Source organism: Heterodontus francisci, chromosome 13, assembly GCF_036365525.1.
Source record: "Heterodontus francisci isolate sHetFra1 chromosome 13, sHetFra1.hap1, whole genome shotgun sequence".
Lineage (NCBI taxonomy): Eukaryota > Metazoa > Chordata > Chondrichthyes > Heterodontiformes > Heterodontidae > Heterodontus > Heterodontus francisci.
Genome location: NC_090383.1, coordinates 114,841,912 through 114,861,422, shown reverse-complemented (window position 1 = coordinate 114,861,422; position 19,511 = coordinate 114,841,912). Strand labels below are relative to the sequence as shown.

The 19,511-nt window shown below is 47.7% G+C and overlaps 1 protein-coding gene across 4 annotated transcripts in view; it reads left to right on the top strand.

Moving 5' to 3' along the window:
• LOC137376152 (DNA-binding protein RFX6-like) overlaps positions 1 to 19,511 on the top strand; it is a 55,953-nt gene that overhangs the window by 23,325 nt on the left and 13,117 nt on the right. For 3 of the 4 annotated variants that reach the window (XM_068044171.1, XM_068044170.1, XM_068044173.1), the window contains 4 exons: positions 246 to 363; positions 5,993 to 6,115; positions 6,397 to 6,504; positions 11,735 to 12,274. In XM_068044171.1, the coding sequence (XP_067900272.1) occupies positions 246 to 363; positions 5,993 to 6,115; positions 6,397 to 6,504; positions 11,735 to 12,274 (889 nt within the window). The remainder of the gene's footprint in view (positions 1 to 245; positions 364 to 5,992; positions 6,116 to 6,396; positions 6,505 to 11,734; positions 12,275 to 19,511) is intronic. The other variant, XM_068044172.1, reaches the window with a different exon arrangement.

Genomic DNA, 19,511 nt, shown 5'->3' with positions numbered 1-19,511 from the left:
TCTGGACTTCAACACACTACCTTCTAACTCCGAGACCATTGAGTCGATAGCGGCCAGAGAAATCCTTACCCCTCCCCAAGTCATTGCATTAACTTCACCTTTGACTTGTAGTTGTTTATAATTCTGACCCCAGTATCTGTCTCTGGAGGATTTACAAGACGGATCATAAAATAAAAACAGTTTTACACTGTTCTTTGTCTGGTTATGATTGACTCATTCTTACGGTGTCTGTTTGCTCTCCACAGTTCCGTATAGACAGTAAATCGCCCTTTCTGGATTGCATGCGGGTTCTGACTTTACACTGGAATTTCCTGTCCTCCAAGACACTGCACGAGCTGACCCTGCGGCAGGCAAGAAGCTTTGGTATGGAACAACACTGTTCTATTTCCAACACATCCCCTTCCTCACCCTCTCACTGGCTGCACATCAGTATTCCCAGTGCAGAACTTTGTACACAGGAGAGCTGATTGGGAATTCAGGATTTAAATAAAGAAAGAACTTGCATTTACATAGAGCCGAGGATGTCCCAAAGCACTTTACAGCCAATGAAGTACTGTTGAAGTGTAGTCACTGTTGTAATGTAAGAAACGCAGCAGCCAATTTGCGCACAGCAAGCTCCCACAAACAGCATAATGACCAGATAATCTGTTACTTAGTGATTTTGGCTGACTGATAACTATTGGCCAGGAGACTGGGGAGAGCTCCTAAACCTCCCACACCTTGCCCTAAATCTATGTCTCAGGCAAGGGGAATAGGGACTTTCCTATCCCCTCTATCGAGACCCCTCATAATTTTATGTACTTCAATTAGCTCTTCCCTCATGCTCCTCTGTTCCAAACAAAACAACCCTATCCAAAATTCTCCAGTCCAGGCAATATCCTCGTATATCTATTTACTTTTAATTTTATGACTTTTGTGCAACTTTCCATGGGTTAACACTTTCAAGCTGTGTTGAAATGTATGGTTTCTGGCTATACTCATCCCCGTCCTACTCTTGTGGTCATGTCACAAGAAGCACAGAATATTTTCCAAAAAGCTCAATAATTACCACGTTCCTGGTAAACAAGCAAGTTCACTGACCATCAAAAATGAAACCCTGAAAAAGACAACAGCTACATCAGCATTGTGAGCATGGGAACAGCAGGAGCCCATTCAGCCCCTTGAACCCATCCCAACATTTAATGAGATCATGGTTGATCTGTATCTTAACTTCATTTACCTAACGTGGATATGTAACCCGAACTAAATCTAGCAATCTCACTTCCAAAATTTTCAATTGACTCCCTGTCTTGACACTTTTTTTTGAGGGGGGGGTGGGGGGGTGGGGGGAGAGAGATCCAGATTAAGCAATTACTGGATTTCCGACATTTGCAGTTAGAATCGTAGAATGATACAACTCAGAAGGAGGCCATTTGGCCCATTGTGCTGAGAGCTATCCAATTAGTCCCATACTCCCCCATTCTTTTCCCACAGTCCTGCAAATTTTCCCCCATCAAGTATGTATGCAACTCCCTTCTGAACATTACTACCGTATCTGCTTCCACTGCCCTTTCAAACAGCGCATTCCAGATCACAACAACTTGCCACTTAAAATAAATTCTCATCTCCCCTCTGGTTATTTTCTAATTACATTAAATCTGTGTCCTCTGGTGACCAACTCTCCTGCCACTGGAATCAATCTCTCCTTAGTTGCTCTGTCAAAACCTTTCATGATAATTAATATTAGCATACAGCACAGGAGGAGGCCATTCGAGTTCATGCCAGAAAGTGATGGTGGGCCGTCTTCTTGAACCATTGCAGACTGTGTGTTGAAGGTGCTCCCATTGTGCCATTAGGTTGGGAATACCAGGATTTTGTCCCAGCAACGATGAAGGAACAGTGATACATGTCCAAGAGGCGGGCATCCAATCCATATCACCATTTTAGCAACAGACCTTCTCTTAGTCTCTTTGTTCCAGAAAACAGGTTCAATCATCTACTCCCACAGCCCACGAATACAAAACTCAAAGGAATTTAATCATCCTTATTTGAACTTTTATTCTGGTTCCTCTCTGTGTTTTACAAAGCACTCTTACATTCCTGGATAGGATACAAGTGAAATGGTTGTCATCCATCAGGCAACGTTCCTCTCACCTCTAACCTCTGTCACAACTTTTCTTGTCTACTTTATGATTATGTCAGGTGTCAGCAGTGAGTCAATTAGTGCCAGTTTTGCCTTTAGAATTAGAATTAGAATATTACAGCGCAGTACAGGCCCTTCGGCCCTCGATGTTGCGCCGATCATCTGACCTACACTATTCCATTTACATCCATATGTCTATCCAATGACCACTTAAATGCCCTTAAAGTTGGCGAGTCTACTACTGTTGCAGGCAGGGCGTTCCACGCCCCTACTACTCTCTGCGTAAAGAAACTACCTCTGACATCTGTCCTATATCTTTCACCCCTCAACTTAAAGCTATGTCCCCTCGTGTTTGCCATCCTCATCCGAGGAAAAAGACTCTCACTATCCACCCTATCTAACCCTCTGATTATCTTGTATGTCTCTATTAAGTCACCTCTCCTCCTCCTTCTCTCTAACGAAAACAACCCCAAGTCCCTCAGCCTTTCCTCGTAAGACCTTCCTTCCATACCAGGCAACATCCTAGTAAATCTCCTCTGCACCCTTTCCAAAGCTTCGACATCCTTCCTATAATGCGGTGACCAGAACTGCACGCAATACTCCAGGTGCGGCCTCACCAGAGTTTTGTACAGCTGCATCATGACCCCGTGGCTCTGAAACTCGATCCCCCTACTAATAAAGGCTAACACACCATATGCCTTCTTAACAGCCCTATTAACCTGGGTAGCAACTTTCAGGGATTTATGTACCTGGATACCAAGATCTCTCTGCTCATCTACACTACCAAGAATCTTCCCATTAGCCCAGTACTCTGCATTGCTGTTACTCCTTCCAAAGTGAATCACCTCACACTTCTCCGCATTAAACTCCATTTGCCATCTCTCAGCCCAGCTCTGCAGCCTATCAATGTCCCTCTGTACCCTACAACACCCTTCGACACTATCCACAACTCCACCGACCTTCGTGTCATCCGCAAATTTACTAACCCACCCTTCTACACCCTCATCCAGGTCGTTTATAAAAATGACAAACAGCAGTGGCCCCAAAACAGAACCTTGCGGTACACCACTAGTAACTAAACTCCAGGATGAACATTTGCCATCAACCACCACCCTCTGTCTTCTTTCAGCTAGCCAATTTCTGATCCAAAGCTCTAAATCACCTTCAACCCCATACTTGCGTATTTTCTGCAATAGCCTACCGTGGGGAACCTTATCAAACGCCTTACTGAAATCCATATACACCACATCCACGGCTTTACCCTCATCCACCTGTTTGGTCACCTTCTCGAAAAACTCAATAAGGTTTGTGAGGCACGACCTACCTTTCACAAAACCGTGCTGACTATCGCAAATGAACTTATTCTTTTCAAGATGATTATAAATCCTGTCTCTTATAACCTTTTCCAACATTTTACCCACAACCGAAGTAAGGCTCACAGGTCTATAATTACCAGGGCTGTCTCTACTCCCCTTCTTGAACAAGGGGACAACATTTGCTATCCTCCAGTCCTCCGGCACTACTCCTGTCGACAATGACGACTTAAAGATCAACAACAACGGCTCTGCAATCTCCTCCCTCGCTTCCCAGAGAATCCTAGGATAAATCCCATCTGGCCCAGGGGACTTATCTATTTTCACTCTTTCCAAAATTGCTAACACCTCCTCCTTGTGAATCTCAATCCCATCTAGCCTAGTAGGCTGTATCTCAGTAATCTCCTCGGCAACATTTTCTTTCTCTACTGTAAATACTGACGAAAAATATTCATTTAACGCTTCCCCTATCTCCTCTGATTCCGCACACAACTTCCCACTACTATCCTTGATTGGCCCTGTTCTAACTCTTATCATTCGTTTATTCCTGATATACCTATAGAAAGCCTTAGGGTTTTCTTTGATCCTATCCGCCCATGACTTCTCGTGTCCTCTCCTTGCTCTTCTTAGCCCTCCCTTTAGATCCTTCCTGGCTAGCTTGTAACTCTCAAGCGCCCTAACTGAGCCTTCACGTCTCATCCTAACATAAGCCGCCCTCTTCCTCTTGACAAGCGCTTCAACTTCTTGAGTAAACCACGGCTCCCTTGCTCGACAACTTCCTCCCTGCCTGACAGGTACATACTTATCAAGGACACGCATTAGCTGCTCCTTGAATAAGCTCCACATTTCGTTTGTGCCCATCCCCTGCAGTTTCCTTCCCCATCCTACACATCCTAAATCTTGCCTAATCGCGTCATAATTTCCTTTCCCCCAGCTATAATTCTTGCCCTGCGGTATATACCTGTCCCTGCCCATCGCTAAGGTAAACCTAACCGAATTGTGATCACTATCGCCAAAGTGCTCACCTACATCTAAATCAAACACCTGGCCGGGTTCATTACCCAGTACCAAATCCAATGTGGCATCGCCCCGGTTGGCCTGTCCACATACTGTGTCAGAAAACCCTCCTGCACACACTGGACAAAAACAGACCCATCTAAAGTACTCGAACTATAGTATTTCCAGTCAATATTTGGAAAGTTAAAGTCCCCCATAACCACTACCCTGTTACTCTCGCTCCTGTCGAGAATCATCTTCGCTATCCTTTCCTCTACATCTCTGGAACTATTCGGAGGTCTATAGAAAACTCCCAACAGGGTGACCTCTCCTCTCCTGTTTCTAACCTCGGCCCATACTACCTCAGTAGACGAGTCCTCAAACGTCCTTTCTGCCGCTGTAATACTTTCCTTGATTAACAATGCCACACCCCCCCCTCTTTTACCCTCTTCTCTGTTCTTTCTGAAACATCTAAATCCCGGAACCTGCAACATCCATTCCTGCCCCTGCTCTACCCATGTCTCCGAAATGGCCACAACATCAGGATCCCAGGTACCAACCCATGCTGCAAGCTCACCCACCTTATTCCGGATGCTCCTGGCGTTGAAGTAGACACACTTTAAACCAAGTTCTTGCTTGCCAGTGCCCTCTTGCGTCCCTGTAACCTTATCCCCTACCTCACTACTCTCAACAGCCTGTACACTGGAACTACAATTTAGGTTCCCATTCCCCTGCTGATTTAGTTTAAACCCCCCCGAAGAGCACTAACAAATCTCCCCCCCAAAAAGTTTTGGGTTCAAAACTTTGAGCCAAAAAGTTTTGGGTTCAAGTCTCACTCCAGGACTTGAGCACCAAAATTAAGGCTGACACTCCAGTGTAGTACTGAGGGTGTGCTGCACTGTTGGTTGGTGCCGTCTTTTGGATGAGGTGTTAAACTGAGGCCCTGTCTGCCCTCTCAGGTGGATGTAAAAGATCCCGTGACGCAATTTTCGAAGAAAAGCAGGGGAGATATCTCCACTGTCCTGGCCAATATTTATCCCTCAATCAATATCACATAAACAGATTATCTGGCTATCATCACAATTGCTGTTTGTGGGAGCTTGCTGTGTGCAAATTGGCTACTGCGTTTCCTACATTACAACAGTGATTACACTTCAAAAAGTACTTCATTGGCTGTAAAGTGCTTTAAGACGTCAGGGGTGGTTGTGAAAGGTGCTATATAAATGCATGTCTTTCTTTTTTACTGCTTGTCTGAACTTTCTTGCTTCTTCCATCTAACCTGCTATACTTTCATCTGCTTTCCTGTATCCTTGTTGGGTTGAAATCAAGACTCACCTCCCTGTCTCCTATTCTCAACATCTCTCTCAGGCACCTGAAACCTCTGCCACTTCTTACCTTCCTCAACCCAAGCTTAGCATCACCTGATCATGACTTCCTGATTCATCTAGTCTTCTCTCCAGCTCTTTCCAGCTTTGGTATCACCCTGCACTATGAGCCTCAGGTCTTCACCTAAGCATTCCCATTCAAAATATAAAGGCTCTTCCTCCCTTTTAAATTGCAGGCGCCTTCATTGTCATCCACACCCTGTGTGAGGAATATCTGCACCTCATCCTAAACACACTAACTGTTCAGCAGACGGAGGAAGGGCTGCTGCATTCATTCCAAAGACACGCCAAGAATCCAGGTTCGACACTTCAGCTATTCATAGAATCATACAGGAGAGAATGAGGCCATTTGGCCTATTGAGCATGTGCCAACTCTTTGTAAGAACCACCCAATTAGTCCCAACCCTGTTCTTTCCCCAGCCCTGCAAATTTTCCCTATCAATACTGCGGGAAGGGAATATTTTCTTTATTATTTTAAATAATAACTTCCAGGATCACAGAAGTTTGACTCTTATTTTCCAAAAAAAAGTGGGGAATGTTTTCATTTTATTTTCCTTCACCTGTCTTTAAATTTCCGCAGGCAACATTAACACAAAGCCCACGTACAGAAACCCGAGAAACTGTATCTCTGGAACTGCAGGAAAATGGAGAGCTGCAGAGATTCCGCAAACAGAGGCTGTGAAGTATGGTAAGGATATATCTGCTGTATCTAAAATTAAATATGACTCTCGCATACAGAGATTAAAGCCAGAAATACCAGTAAACCACAGGGGATAGCAGACTCAGAGAGTTATATTGACATACCTTTTTCCTTTTTGGCCTCCTTGTCTCAAGAGACAGTGGGTAAGCACCTAGGGCTGGTCAGTGGTTTGTGGAGCAGCACCTGGACTGGCTATAAAGGCCAATTCTAGAGTGACAGACTCTTCCACAGGTGCTGCAGATAAAATTGGTTGTCGGGGCTGTTACACAGTTGGCTCTCTCCTTACACTTCTGTCTCTTTTCCTGCCAACTGCTAAGTCTCTTTGACTCGCCTCTCTTCAGCCCCGCATTTACAGCTGTCCGCCAGCTCTGGTGACCACTGGCAACTGGCTCTGACGACTTGTGATCAATGTCACAGGACTTCATGTCACATTTGCAGACGTCTTTAAAGCGGAGACATGGACGGCCGGTGGATCTGATACCAGTGATGATCTCGCTGTACGATGTGTCCTTGGGGATCCTGCTATCTTCCATGTGGCTCACATGGCCAAGCCATCTCAAGTGCTACTGGCTCAGCAGGGTATATATGCTGGGGATGTTGGCTGCCTCAAGGACTTCTGCGTTGGAGATATGGTCCTGCCACCTGATGCCAAGGATTCTCCGGAGACAGCGAAAATGGAATGCGTTGAGACGTCGCTCTTGGCTGACATACGTTGTCCAGGCCTCGCTGCCGTAGAGCAAGGCACTGAGAACACAGGCTTGATACACTCGGACTTTTGTGTTCCGTGTCAGTGCGCCATTTTCCCACACACTCTTGGCTAGTCTGGACACAGCAGCGGACGCCTTTCCCATGCGCTTGTTGATTTCTGCATCGAGAGACAGGTTACTGGTGATAGTTGAGCCTAGGTAGGTGAACTCTTGAACCACTTCCAGAGCGTGGTCGCTGATATTGATGGATGGAGCATTTCTGACATCCTGTCCCATGATGTTTGTTTTCTTGAGGCTGATGGTTAGGCCAAATTTGTTGCAAGCCTGTCGATGAGTCTCTGCAGATACTCTTCCGTGTGGGATGTTAATGCAGCATCGTCAGCAAAGAGGAGTTCCCTGATGAGGACTTTCCGTACTTTGGTCTTCGCTCTAAGATGGGCAAGGTTGAACAATCTACCATCTGATCTTATGTAGAGGAAAATTCCTTCTCCTGAAGACTTGAACGCGTGAGAGAGCAGCAGTGAGAAGAAGATCCTAAACAGGGTAGGTGCGAGAACACAGCCTTGTTTCACGCCACTCAGGATAGGAAAGGGGTCTGATGAGGCACCGCTATGCTGAATTGTGCCTTTCATATTGTCATGGAATGAGGTGATGATGCTTAGTAGCTTTGGTGGACATCCGATCTTTGCTAGTGGTCTGAAGAGACCACGTCTGCTGAGGAGGACAAAGGTCTAGTGAGATCTGTGAAGGCAACATAGAGGGGCATCTGTTGTTCACGGCATTTCTCCTGTAGCTGGCGAAGGGAGAACAACATATCAATGGTGGATCATTCTGCTCGAAAGCCGCACTGTGCCTCAGGGTAGACACGCTCAACCAGATTCAGGAGTCTGTTTAAAATGACTCGAGCGAAGACTTTCCCCACTATGCTGAGCAGGGGGATTCCACGGTAGTTGTTGCAGTTACCACGGTCACCCTTGTTCTTATAGAGGGTGATGATATTGGCATCGTGCATGTCCTGTGGTACTGCTCCCTCATCCCAGCACAGGCAAAGCAGTTCATGGAGTGCTGAGAGTATAGCAGGCTTGTCACACCTGATTATTTCAGGGGTAATGCCGTCCTTTCCAGGGCCTTTTCCACTGTCTAGAGAATCAATGGTATCACTCAGTTCCGATTTCGTTGGCTGTTTGTCCAGCTCATCCATGACTGGCAGAGACTGGGCTGCATTGAGGGCAGTTTCGGTGACAACATTTTCCCTGGAGTACAGTTCTAGGTAGTGCTCCACCCAGCGGTCCATTTGCTTGCGTTGGTCAGTGATTATGCCCCCTGATTTAGATTTGAGGGGGGCGATCGTCTTGATGGTTGGCCCAAAAGCTCTCTTAATGCCGTCATACATTCCTCTGATGTTTCGGTGTCGGAGGCCAGATGAATATGACTGCATAGGTGTTGCCAGTAGTCATTTGCACAGCGCCTGGCTGTTCTTTGTGCAGCGCTTCTGGCTACTTTAAGTGCTAAGGATGTTAACTCACTGGGGGCATTCTTGTAGTTCAACAGTGCAGTGCGCTTAGCGGCTATGACAGGTTCCAGCTCTTCAAAGTGAGATTGAAACCAGTCTGCATTCCGCTTCACACGTTTGCCAAAGGTCATAGCTGAGTCATAGATGGCGTCTCTGATGTGGGCCCACTTGGTCTCTGCATCTCCTGTAGGAGTGTTTTGAAGGGCTTTTTCAAGCAAATTGAGAAACTTTTTTGACAGCTGTGGATAAGAAATTCTGTTAGTGTTGATGCGCGGGCGGCCATTCTGCTTGGAATGATGTAACTTCTTTGGTCTGAGTCTAACTTTGCTGCACACCAGGGAGTGGTCGGTGTCACAGTCCGCACTGTGGAAGCTGCGTGTGATTTGAACACTGTTCAAAGAGGCTCGCGTGACGATGAGGTCCAGCTGGTGCCAACGACGTGATCTTGGGTGTTTCCATGAAACCTGGTGACAGGATTTAGTTTGAAAGAGCGAGTTGGTGATGCAGAGGTTGTGATAGGTACACAACTCCAGCAGTCTCTGTCCATTCTCATTCATCCTTCCAATGCCATAGCACCCGAGGCAGGAGGGCCATGAATCATGGACAGCCCCAACCCTGGCGTTAAAGTCCCCCAGCAGGAACAAATGTTCGGTATTAGGAATGCTACTTATGATATTATGGAGTTCCTCGTGGAACTGGTCTTTAGTTTCAGGTGGTGGGCAGAGTGTTGGAGCATAGATGCTGAGTAGGTGTATTGTACCAGAGGCGGTGAACAGTCGGATGGACAGTATGCATTCCGAACCATTTGTAGGTGGCAAAGAGTTTCTGATGGCGAAACCCACCCTATGCTGTCTTGGTTCTTCTGGATCCCTACCCTGCCGGTAGAAGGTGTAGTCGTGTTCCCTTGGTGATCTGCTCGCAGGGAGGTGTGTCTCCTGAAGTACAGATACATGTAAACCAGATATACACAGATATATCCACAGACAGACACACACAAAGGTTCGCTGATATGGACACACACACATACGCAGACAAATACACTGGCCGGATTTTACGGCCCCCCAACGTGTGGGCTGGTGGTGGGGTGAGGCCAAAAAATTGAGTGGGAGGCGGGGGTGGCCGTCCCCAACGCCATCCTGCCTCCGCTGCAATTTTACATGGGGCGGCGGCGATGAGAAACGGCCTGCCTGTCCCAGGCCAATCAAGGCCCTTAAGTGACCAATTAACTGCCACTTAAGGGCCTCCTCCCACCGCTGCTGGTATTTTACCCACGGTAGACGGATGGCAAAGGCCCCAAGAACACCAGCAGGTAAAACCAGGTGGCCTTCTTGCGGGCTGCGAGGGGTGCCCTCCTGATTGGGCACCCTGTGCCCCACGGAGGGCTGCCCCCGAAGCCCCAACCACCCCCAACGCACAACACACACTCCCCCCCCCCCCCCCCCCCCAACTGACCAACCTTGCCTTGTCAGGGCCTGGCCAATTGTCCCCGGCGAGGCCCCAGGAACATACTTGAGTTCCAGGGCAGTCCTTCACCTTGCCTCTGATGGCTGAGTGTAGTCCCAGCAGTGGCCACCGCTCCTGGTGGCGCTGCTGGGACTAAGAGCTGCCAGCCCACTGATTGGCCAGCAGCTCCATTAGGCAGGAATTACTCCCTCAAGGAGGTGGAAGACCTGCCCAAGGCCAATTAAGGGTCTGGGGAGCGAAAAATGCCGGGCCTGCTCCTCAGGCACGGTGGAGGCAGGCTCGCACTGACTTTTTGGCCAGTGGGCAGGGCCTCCCGCCCAATGTAAAATTCCAGCCACTGATCAACAGAAACATACGCAGACACAGGTATTCAAGAATGAGACTGATAGATTTTTGGACACTAAGGGATTCAGAGACTATGTGAGTAGGCCTGGAAAGTGAAGTTGCGAAAGAAGATCAGCCGTGATCTTATTGAATCACAAAGCAAGCTTGAGGGGCCCTATGGCCTAATCTCACTCCTATTTCTCATATTTCTTCTCCTGACACACATAAATATACTTAAAGAGGCAAGTATATATACACAAAGACAAAGGTAGACTTACACATGCAAACATACAGGGAAACTGAACACAAATAAATATACCACATAGAAAGATATACATTGTCTCGAGAGACAATGGGTAAGCGCCTGGAGATGGTCAGTGGTGTGTGGAGCAGTGCCTGGAGTGGCTATAAAGGCCAATTCTACAGTGACAGGCTCTTCCATAGGTGCTGCAGAAAAATTTGATTGTCGGGGCTGTTACACAGTTGGCTCTTCCCTTGCGCCTCTGTCTTTTTTCCTGCCAACTGCTAAGTCTCTTCGACTCGCCACACTTTAGCCCCGCCTTTATGGCTGTCCGCCAGCTCTGGCGAACGCTGGCAACTGACTGTAGAGTCCTTGTTTGTAGGTAGATCTTGCTTTTCGTTGGGGCCCAGTATTCTTCTTAAACCTTGTTTGCTATAGGAGACTTTTCTCTCTTGGGGTTCATATGTCTTCAGTAGATTCAGAGGCTTGTGAGAAAGAGATGGGAGCAGACAGGAGAGATCTTCTCAGTCCAGGAGCAAACAGACACTCTGAGTTCAAACTGTTTGTACAATTCAGAAAAACGCAGGTTGCCAAGCAGGTTAGTCATTTGACTTACTGGTCTGACCACATCTTGGATTGTATCACCTCAGCTGTCTCTGCAATGCTCCTCCTACACACAATACCTGATGATTAAGGTCCATTGTGGGTTGAATGTGTCAGGGAATGGTCCTTTGTCCTTCCAAGCACTGTCTGTTAATATTCAAATATCTTTTCCAGCCACGGCTGATCTGTTTAACAAGTCCTTTCTTCCCTCCAGTAACAGTTTAAAATCAATGTTCATGACAAAATTAATGTGCCTCATTCTTGGCAGGTGGGGGCCTCGCATGACACTATGCTTGAGGTAAATTGGTACTGTTTTAGGAATGGTTTCTGTCTGTCGTCCACTGATTATTCCCATATAACTTACAGGAATGGGATTCACAGACACATCGGGATCAACTCATACACTTGACGGGCCAACCGCCCTCTCTCAGCCTGGATCTGACAGCAGGGCCGTCACGTTTCCAAGCACGTTCCATGCCCCTCGCGAAGACCCCTCGCTCAGGTGGTTGCGAGGTACTGCCGGAGGCCGAGCAACCCTCCAGGCGCTGCAGGCAGGGGTTCGTTTGACCGCCACCTCCGCGTGCCGGGGGAACAACGCAGACTCGCCGACATCTTTTCCACCTGACAATCCTGTGGCCCTTAAAGGATCCTCCTCATCCTCCTGGGAGGAACAAAGCCCACCATCTTGGAATAAGAAATATTATCCCGCTGAGGAGTGTGAGAGTCTCTGGGCTGCCCGAGGAGCTGGCTTTGCTCACACTGCTCACCAGGGATCACTACTATGCACGAGTGAGGGGCTCCATGACACCGTTAGTTACACCAGCAGCAGCGGCGGGTACGAGGGTGATTTCATTCCCAGTCTGTACCAAGCAGAATCATACTCCCAGAGTCAAGGAACCTCTCCAGGTAAGGCCCGACATTGAAGCCTGAGGTAAAGTAGTTTCCAGTTATTTAACTAAATTGAATCATTGAATCGATAGTTGTAATGTTAGCAAAAGCGAAATACTGCAGATGCGGGAAATCTGAAATAAAAACAGAAAATGCTGGAAATCCTCAGCAGGTTATGTAGTATCTGTGGAGAGAGAAACAGAGTTAACGTTTCAAGTCAATGATCATTCGACAGAACTGGGTTTCTGAGAAACTTTGTTTTTCTCTGTCTCCACAGACGCTAGCAGAGCATTTCCAGCATCTTCTGTTTATGGTTCAGTTGGTGGAACACATTCTTCTGAGCTAAGAGGTCATGGGTTCAAGTCCCACCCTAGAGACCTGACATATAATCTATATAATCTAGGCTGACGCTCACTCAGAGGTGCTGTCATTTGCTCGTCATTAAACCAAGGCCCTGACTGTCCTCTATTTAGCGTAAATGATCCCAAGACACTATTTGGAGAAGACTGGCCAAATATATATATCTCAACTGACATATTCTCTCATTACTGTTTTTGGACCTTGCTGTGCAAACTTATTGCCCATCCCTAGTTTCCTTGAACCACTGATTGATCCACCTGACAAACTTACAAGGCCATTTCAGAGGGCAGTTAAAGAGTCAACTACATTACAACAGTGACTACACTTCAAAAGTACTTCATTGGCTGTAAGGCACTTTGGGGTGTCCTGAGATCATGAAAGGCTCTATATAAATGCAAGACTTCCTTTTTCTTTTCAACTATGTTGATGTGGGACTGGAGTCACATATATTCCAGACCAAGAATGGACAGGCTTCCTTCCCCCAAAGGAAATTTAAGATCCATGTTTTCTGATAATCCGAAAACCTCCTGTTCAACTTTACTGGTACCAGTTTTTTTTTTTATTTCTTAAAACTAGCTTCAAAATTCCCAAACCGCTATGGAACAAATTTGACCTCACATTCTCTGAATTATTAGTCCAGGAACATAACCACTACATTACTGGACCACCTACCGCACCAAACCTGCACTGGGGTAGAGGACAGAGAGGTCGTTACAGGGGAAAACTTTCCACTGAATGAGCAAATCCTACACCACACTGAGTGTTCTTTCTGCTCATCTACAGCCCTCAGTAGACTAACGGTTTCAGATACAGGTCGCAGAAAAATTACATAGAATGTGCAATGCAGAAACAGCTATTTATCCCAACAAGCCATGTCCCATCCCCTTCATCCCACCCTATCAGCATCTCCTTCTATTCCTTTCTTCCTCATATGTTTATCTAGCTTCCCCTTAAATATATCTATGCTATTATTCTCAACTACTATGTGGTAGCACGTTCCACATTCTCCTGAATTCCTTATTGGATTTATTAGTGATTATCTTATATTTATAGTTTTGGATTCACCCACAAGTGGAAAAATCTGCTCGACTTCTACCCTATCAAACTCCATCATAATTTTGAAGACCTCTATCAGATCACCTCTCTTTTCTAGAGAAGAGCCGCAGCCTGTTCAGTCTTTCCTGATAAATATATCTGCTCAGTTCTGGTATCATCCTTGTAAATCTTTTTCGCATCCTCTCCAGTGCCTCTATATTCTTTTTATAATATGGAGACCAAAACTGTGGGCAGTGTAGAAGAAACAGGGGAGCTATTGGGAGACGGAATCATCTCAACTCCCACACAACAGACGAAAAGGCTCTATTTAATCAGAGTTTATTTAATCTAATCCTTATCTAACATAATCCTTTTAATCTGCTTCTGTTTCCTATGTTCCAGCCTCCACTCGGCAACTGCCTCAGAGCAAAGAGGACTGGTCAGTCGGTCGCCTTTCTCTCCCTCGATCAGGAGAAGGTGTTCGACAGGGTGGATCACGAATACCTTTTCGGGACTCTGCGCGCTTTCGGACTCGGGCCGCATTTCGTGGCCCGGGTCCAACTTTTATACGCCGCCGCAGAGTGTCTAGTCAAAGTTAACGGGTCCTTGACGGCGCCCCTTCACTTTGGGAGAGGAGCGCATTAGGGATGCCCCATGTCCGGCCAATTGTATACCATCTGCGTGGAGCCCTTTCTGTGCCTGCTTCGCAGGAGGTTGACGGGATTGGCTCTGCGCGAGCCGGCCATGCGGGTCATCCTCTCAGCTTACGCCGACGACGTGCTCCTCACGGTCACAGATCACGTTGACTTGCGGAGGATGCGTGACTGCCAGCAGACCTTTTCTGCCGCGTCCTCCACGAGGATCAATTGGGAGAAATGTTCCGGACTCCTGGTGGGTCAGTGGCGGGTGGACTCCCTGCCGGAAGAGATGACACCTTTTGCGTGGAGCACCACGCACTTCCTCTATCTGGGAGTCCACCTTAGCCCCGCTGAGGAAGCCTGGCCGGCAAACTGGCAGGAGTTGGAGGCGAAGGTCACTGCTCGGCTGGGGCGCTGGACAGGACTGCTCCGAGTGCTTTCCTACAGGGGCCGAGCGCTGGTCATAAACCAACTGGTGGCCTCCATGCTGTGGTACCAGTTGGTCACTTTGGCCCTGCCCCCAGTATTTGCCACCAAGATCCAGAAGAAACTCGTCGATTTCTTCTGGGGCAAGAGGAAACACTGGGTCTCTGCTGCGGTCCTGAGTCTCCCGATTGAGGAGGGCGGCCAGTCGCTGGTGTGCGTCCGCACCCAGGCTGCGACTCTCCGCCTTCGGACCCTGCAGAGATACCTGTACGTCGAGCATCCTCCCAGATGGTGTGCGCTGGCGACGTATTTTTTCCGCCAGTGTCACTGCCTTCAAGACGACACGCAGCTCCCGGTGGAGTCCGTTAGCCGCGCCTCTCTGAGGGAGTTGCCTGTCTTTTGGACGGTCCGGCGGGCGGAGGAGTAGCCGAAACCCCCGGGACGCCCCTCACTGCGGGTGGCGAGGGGGCTCGGGAGTGCGGAGCGCTCCCGGCCGAGCTGACCCCTGCCTGGCCGGAACTGCTCATCGGACCCAGGCCCCGAAACCCTCCTTGGGAGCCGGTCCCGCACAACCCGAGCCGCCTCTCGGAAATGCCCTCCATGCCATTCCAATCGGCGCGGAGGGGTTTCCTGTACGGGCTGCTCCTGCACACTCTCCACTTCCTCGCCCTCGTCAGCTGGCCGTACACGCCCTGGCGGTCCGCGTTGCCATCTGGCGGCGAGGGGAAACCCCGATGGAGGTCTCGCTACGCGGGAGTCTTCCCCTTTACATCGAGGACCTGGGGTGGAGGGTGTTGCACAGGGCAGTCCGTGGCAATAGACTTTTAAGTAGGTTCACGGACTCCCAGGCCGCCTGTGCTTTCTGCGGCCTGGACGAGTCCGTGTTCCACGTATATACAGAGTGTGCGAGGTTGCTGCCCCTCTTTGAGTATTTGAAGGGGCTGCTCCTCAAGTTCTGGCTGCACTTCAGTCCCACGCTCCTGATCTTTGGGCACCCGGTGCGGAGGGGCGTGGGCCGGGAGGGGGATCTCCTCATCGGTCTGCTCCTGGGCCTGGCCAAGGCGGCAATTCACAGGTCCAGGCTGCGGGCCGTCGGGGGGTCCGTCCTCCCCGATTGCCTGCCCCTCTTCCGCGGTTACGTTCGTGCCCGGGTGTCCCCGGAGAAGGAGCATGCGGTGTCCGCTGGTACGCTTGAGGCCTTCCGCGACCGGCGGGCGCCGCAGTGACTGGAGTGCATTGTCGACGCCGAAAATGGCATCTTAATTTGAGTTTTTGTTTATTTCTGGTTTTAATAAAGTTATTTTTAAAAATATAAGTATGTTTATAAAGGGGGACTGAGGAATAAAGGCCCCCTCAACATAAAATATATAAAAGGGGCCTGGGGTATAAAGGCCACCTTACAAAAAAAAAGAGCAATGACTGAAATTGCTTGCAGTCAAAGGGCACATCTTGTTACACTGGGACAGCACAGTGCTACATTTCTGAGTGCAGTCTTTAATTGATGCAAGGTTTGCAATGTGGGCCTGAGATGAAGTTAGTTGTTTTAACAACTTCAAAGTTCCTTTCATATTCTGTGTCTGAAGTGCTGCACATGTGTATTTATGGACTCTTAACCCAGACAAGCAAGCTTATCCTCAAAAGAAAGAAATTGCATTTATATAGCACCTTACACAACCCTCAGGACATCCCAAAGTGCTTTGTAGTCAATGAAGTACTTTTGAAGTATAGTCACTTTTGCAATATAAGAAACTCGGTCGCCTTGCTGTAGCCTCCTAATGTCACATCCTCATTGTGACTATGAATTTCCTTGCTGCTGCTGCGACACACACAAAGGGGGTTTCCGCTGCACTTCGACCCAAAGTTATGGCAGTGGAGAGAAAGCATCACCAAGAAATTCCAGGTTCATGTCACCCGGAGCTAATTCCCAGCAAATGTCGCACAGGAGGAGAAGAATCTCCTATTGGTAACGAAACACTGGAGGGCAGCACATCCACATACGTCATCCTATCAGAGAGGCAGGGAGAGAGTTCCATTGAGACATTCTCATCTACATCTTTAACCCTTTTTCCTGGGAGTTTTTATAAAATAAAATCTATTTATTCCAGTAGAGCTCGTTAGTGGGCTAATTGTTAGAGATTGATTGCATATGATTAGTCAACGACTCCTTTAATATGTGCCTACCAGGATGGTAAAAGGCAAACTGGATGGACCTTAGTCCTTTTCTGTCTAGCAATTCATGCGTTCCTGCTGATTAAAAGTAAAGAACTTGTTCTTATTCTTGTACAGTCTCATTCCACCTTACCACTGTGATCTCCCCCTTACTGCAGTGATTTTAAAATCCTCAACCTTATTTTTAAATCCCTCCATGTCCTCTCCTCCCCAACCATCCCTGTAACCTCCTCCAGTCCTACAACCCTCCGAGATATCCTCACTCCTCTGATTCTGATCTCTTGTGCATCCCCTAATCATTCTGCCATTGGCGGCCGTGCCTTCAGCTGCCGAGGCCCTAAGTTCTGGAATTCCCTCCCTACACCTCTCCAACTCTCTACCTCTCTCCTCCTAAAATCCACCTCCCACCTGTCCCAACATCCCATTCTGTGGCTTACTGTTAAAGTTTGTTTAATAATGCCCCTGTGAAGCACCGTGCGGCGTTTTACTATGTTGAAGGCGTTGTATAGATGCAAGTTGTTGTTATTGTGATCTCCAACCTTAGCTCAGTGACCTCTGGCTGAATGTCGCCATCTGCACTTTCTACTCCAGCTTTATTTACTTCTTGCCTCTGTTCAGTTAGAGGTTGATCTTTCAGCCCCTGCTCTTAGGATCTTAGGACCTCTCTCTCTCTCTCTCTAAAGCACGTTGCCTCACTGTGGTTTAGGGAGACCCATCCCACTTTAACTCTACAGTCAGGGTTCTGGGTCTGTCTTAACACTACTGAGGAAGAGACAGAGACGGATAAAGAAGTAGAATGGCAAAAAGAAAGAGGGAGAGAATTAGTTGGAGAACACGTGGTATTTCCAAACCATTTTTACCCTAGGAACAGGAGGGGGCCTTTCAGCCCCTCGATCCTGTTCCACCATTCAATTAGATCATGGCTGATCTATACCTTAATTCCATTTACCTGCCTTGGTCCCATATCCCTGAAATCCCTCCCCTAACAGAAATCTCTCAATCTCAGTTCTGAAATTTTCAGTTGTCCCTCAGCCTTGGTAGCTTTCTCGGGGAGAGAGTTCCAGATTTCCACCACCCTTTGTGTGAAGAAATGTTTCCTGACATCACCCCTGAACAGCCTGGCTCCAATTTGAAGGTTATGCCCTCTTGTTCTGGACTGCCCCACCAAGAGGAAATAATTTCTCTCTAGCTACCCTATCTTAACTCCTTTAATAATCTTAAATACCACAATTAGGTCACCCCTTAAACTTCTGCATGAAAGGCAATACAAGCCTGGTCAATGAAACCTTTCCTCACAATTTAACCCCGGGGCATCATTCTGGTGACTCTGCACTGCACCCCCTCCTAAGGGTAACATATCCTTCCTGAGGTGCAGCGCCCAGAACAGAAGCCTACATCCAGGTTGTGAATCTTTCATAAAAGAACAGATTAATTTGAGCCGGTGGAAGACAAGTCTGAACAGTCACATCACTAAAGGCTGAACTGCAGCCGGGCAGTGTGTGCAGCCGTCCTTGCTGTTCGGTTCTTTATGAGTTGGTGTCTTCACTGCCAGGGATGTTCCTGGAGGCTTCACAGCCTCCTCCTCTTTGAGATGAAGCATAGGTTCCGTTGCAAGAGGCCCAGGGATGTGAGGATTGAGTTATGGTGAAAAACTAGAGCCAATTTTAGCACAGCAAAATAAAAAGGGAAGGATATAACTGAAGTGTTTAGGGTCATGAAAGAGCTGGATGGGGTAACTAGTGAAAGATTGCCAGCGAAGTACCCACCTCCCAAGCTGAGTTGCCAACTCTGACATTCCTGGAGGTTTCACCAAATGTGCTCCCCTGTCCAATCACGGCATTGAGTCAAACATCCTCTCCCAATCTCCACACCATCCCTTATATTTTTATAACTAATAAAACTGAAAACATTTTTCTAAATGTTCCTATGATGTTTCCCCCGGGTTGTTTGTTGCAGCATCAAGATTAATCTTTAATTTCTAAAGAAGCCAGGAGAATCCTGGAGGGTTGGGAACCTCAACCCTCCTACACATGACATTCCTCTGAGAAACTTTGCCCTCTCTTTGTCTGATTCTTGTATTTATAGTATCACAGACTCATACTGCACAGGAGGAGGCCATTCAGCCCAATTGTGCCTATGCCTTTGAGCTTTCCAATTAGTCCCACTCCCCTGCTCTTTCCCCATAGCCCTATAATTTTTTTCCCTTCAGGTATTTATCCAATTCCCTTTTGAAAGTTACTATTGCCTCTCCTTCCATCACCTTTTCAGGCAGCACATTCCAGATCACAACCCAATGTGTAAAAAAAAAATGTTTCCTCATGTTGCCTCCGGTTCTTTTACCAATCACCCTAAATCTGTGTCCTCTGGTTACTGACCCTTCTGCCACCGGAAAGAGTTTCTCCTCATTTATTCTATCAAAACCCTTCGTGATTTTAAACACTTCTATAAAATCTGCTCTTATCCTTCTCTGCTTCAAGGTGAACGACCCACACCCCCCACCCCCCACTACCACTCCTCCAGTCTCTCCACATAACGGACGTCCCTCATCCCTGGTACCATTCCAGCAAATCTCCTCTGCACCCTCTCCAAGGGCCTTGATGTCCTTCCTAAAATGTGGTGCCCAGAAA